This window comes from Poromitra crassiceps, assembly GCF_964638095.1.
Source record: "Poromitra crassiceps genome assembly, chromosome: 9".
Taxonomy (NCBI): Eukaryota; Metazoa; Chordata; class Actinopteri; order Beryciformes; family Melamphaidae; genus Poromitra; species Poromitra crassiceps.
This window is the reverse complement of record NC_139630.1, coordinates 28258850-28261349: the sequence shown is the minus strand read 5'-3', so window position 1 is coordinate 28261349 and position 2500 is coordinate 28258850. Positions and strand designations below refer to the sequence as shown.

The following is a 2500-nucleotide window of genomic DNA, read 5'->3' as shown; positions in this document are numbered from 1 at the left end:
ACAGTAGATAGATAGATAGATAGATATATACAGTAGATAGATAGATAGATAGATAGATAGATAGATAGATAGATAGATAGATAGATAGATAGATAGATAGATAGATAGCGTATACTCACATGTACATGGGTTGTAGTTGAAGATGGGAGGTCTTCTGAGGCCCTTGGTAACCATAGGAGTCGAACCCTCCTATAAAGTCAACTGTACAACAGCAGCGTGGATTAGACTTCAGCGCGATACATACACATTATCAAGTGAGACCCTCACATCTCAGACGCTTCACTGACTCAGTCTTAGTACACCTACAGAGGTCTCAGCAGTACACTGTGGACCGGAACCGCCTCCGTCCTCCCAGAGCTGATCCCGGCCCATATACATAATACCCGCTTCCAGCGGAAATTTGGCCCTCAACCGTATGAACAATTCTGTGCCACAAATATAATCCTATTCTTAGGAGCAAGGCGGAGGCTTATGCATAGATATATATTCATGTCTGGAGAATAAGTCTTAACGCCTAAATTATCTATGAGAGTTGCAGAGATCCCCCAACTCAGATAGGAGCTGCCAGTAGTAGGTGGCTGCTCGAGCCAGACAGAGTCAGAGAGCTGGGGACCTTCGAGGAGAGGAAGCCATGATGTATTTTTACTTGGATGCTCTTCACATCTACAGTAAGCTGATCTTTCACACACGATCCTCTTGTTTTCTTCTCTTATTGGTTACGTGCAAGTGACATTTCTGTTCATACAGCAGAACTGAGTATCTTCTTTATCTAGAAGTTTTCCTGGACTACTTGGCACAGTGATGCATGGTGATACTGTATATATATATGCTTTTTTTTTTTTAATGATCCTAAGGCGGCGTTCACACCCAAAGCGTTTTTTCCAGTCAGAACGCTATGAAAATCATGTCGAGGGCGCTTCCATTGTGCACAAATTGCGCTCCGTTTGTTTTCCCCTGTAGTCGCGCGCAGTACAGATCAGAACACAACGACCACAAGGACGGTAGCCAGCTGGTTTTGTCTGTTTGATGTTGTTCACTGTCAACACGAAAGCCAGATTATTGCCAATTCTGGCAGCGGCGGAGGTTGAAAATCCCCCGGGAGGATAAAAGGTAGGAAGAGTGAAAAAGACGATCAGGGCGCTTTTCCTCAATGTTCAACTTTTTTCAGCTTATAAACGCCCACAGCGCTCCTCCAAAAAGACGAGACGCCACCAGCGCTGAAACGCCAGGTGCGTTCATTAAAAGAGGAGCACGTCTAGCGCGTCCTTACATAGAGAATGAATTGCAGAAAGACGCTGGCAGCTCCAAAAACGCGTTTGGTCTGAATGTAGCCTAAGACAACACATACTATGGTATTTATTTCTAATACTGTATATCCCATTCTGGTGTAAGCAATGCTTCTTTGTGTGTAATATGCAAAGCTGTGTTTATTCAGCTTATTCTCCATAGGAGAGATTAAGGCGTACGATCAACCGGGGAGTCAGAGAGCTGAGATCACATTTGAATAATCAGCTTATTAATTAGCTTAATCGCCACAAAACGCAGCGTGGGACTGTGCCCAATCTGTACTTGTAGTTTGAGTGCTCCTTGGCTTCTAGTGTTTGTTTCCGTTATGCGCTCTTCCTCTGCCCTGGCCCCAACCATGGCTTATGAACAAGGCACAATTCTCTCCAAAAGACAGAAGGCAACACAGACTCTAATCTGTGACAGACCTGGAGCAAGCGATGAGAGACGGGCCTTTCCTGAACGTTTTACAGCCAAATTGTCTTAAATGATAACACAATTATGTTATTTGACAGCTGTGGATGTGCACTTACACACACTGAACTGTCCTACTGCAGGGTATGGGAATAACATATTACAAATCGTAAGTCATTTCAGGGCGAGGCCGTGTGTATTTGTCGTGTGTGCATGTGTGAGAGTGTTTGTCCTTGTAATTATCCTAAGGCTATCTGTGTGTGTGTGTGTGTGTGTGTGTGTGTGTGTGTGTGTGTGTGTGTGTGTGTGTGTGTGTGAGAGAGAGAGAGAGAGAAAGAGAGAGAGAGAGAGAGAGAGAGAGAGAAAGAGAAAATGAAGTACAATATGAAGTACAAACAAAAGCTGTTAAATCCCTGTTTCTATCATTCTATTTCGGTCTTCTTTCTATCTTTTCTTCCACCCTTTCTTTCCTTCTATCTCTCTCCATCTCTGTTTACTTGTCCCTCTTGCTGCATCGTTCTCCCTCCTCTCTCTCAATGTCTCTGTGTGTGTGTGTGTGAGTGCATGTGTGTGTACTGTGTGTATGCGTGTGTGCGTGTGTGTGTGTGTGTGTGGGCAGTGCCATGTGTTGATGTGCGTATGACTATGTTTGATTAGGATCTGTCTGACACATCGGAGTAGCCTAGCTCTAAGACACTGTGCGATAAGACTTAAGAATTAACTGACTAATCTCCAACCGTCAACACAACTCAAACCCAGCCACCCACTCACCCACACACACACACGCGCACGCACGCACGCA

General features: G+C 44.6%; 1 protein-coding gene across 1 annotated transcript in view; it reads right to left on the bottom strand.

The window, feature by feature from the left end:
* Window positions 1-115: 115 nt before the first annotated feature.
* Window positions 116-2500, bottom strand: part of LOC310782605 (sodium/potassium-transporting ATPase subunit beta-1-interacting protein 2) — a gene marked incomplete at its 3' end in the record, with an annotated part of 16810 nt that continues 14425 nt past the window's right edge. The window contains exon 3 of the mRNA XM_083643287.1: window positions 116-201. Within this exon, the coding sequence (XP_083499413.1) occupies window positions 116-201 (86 nt within the window). The remainder of the gene's footprint in view (window positions 202-2500) is intronic.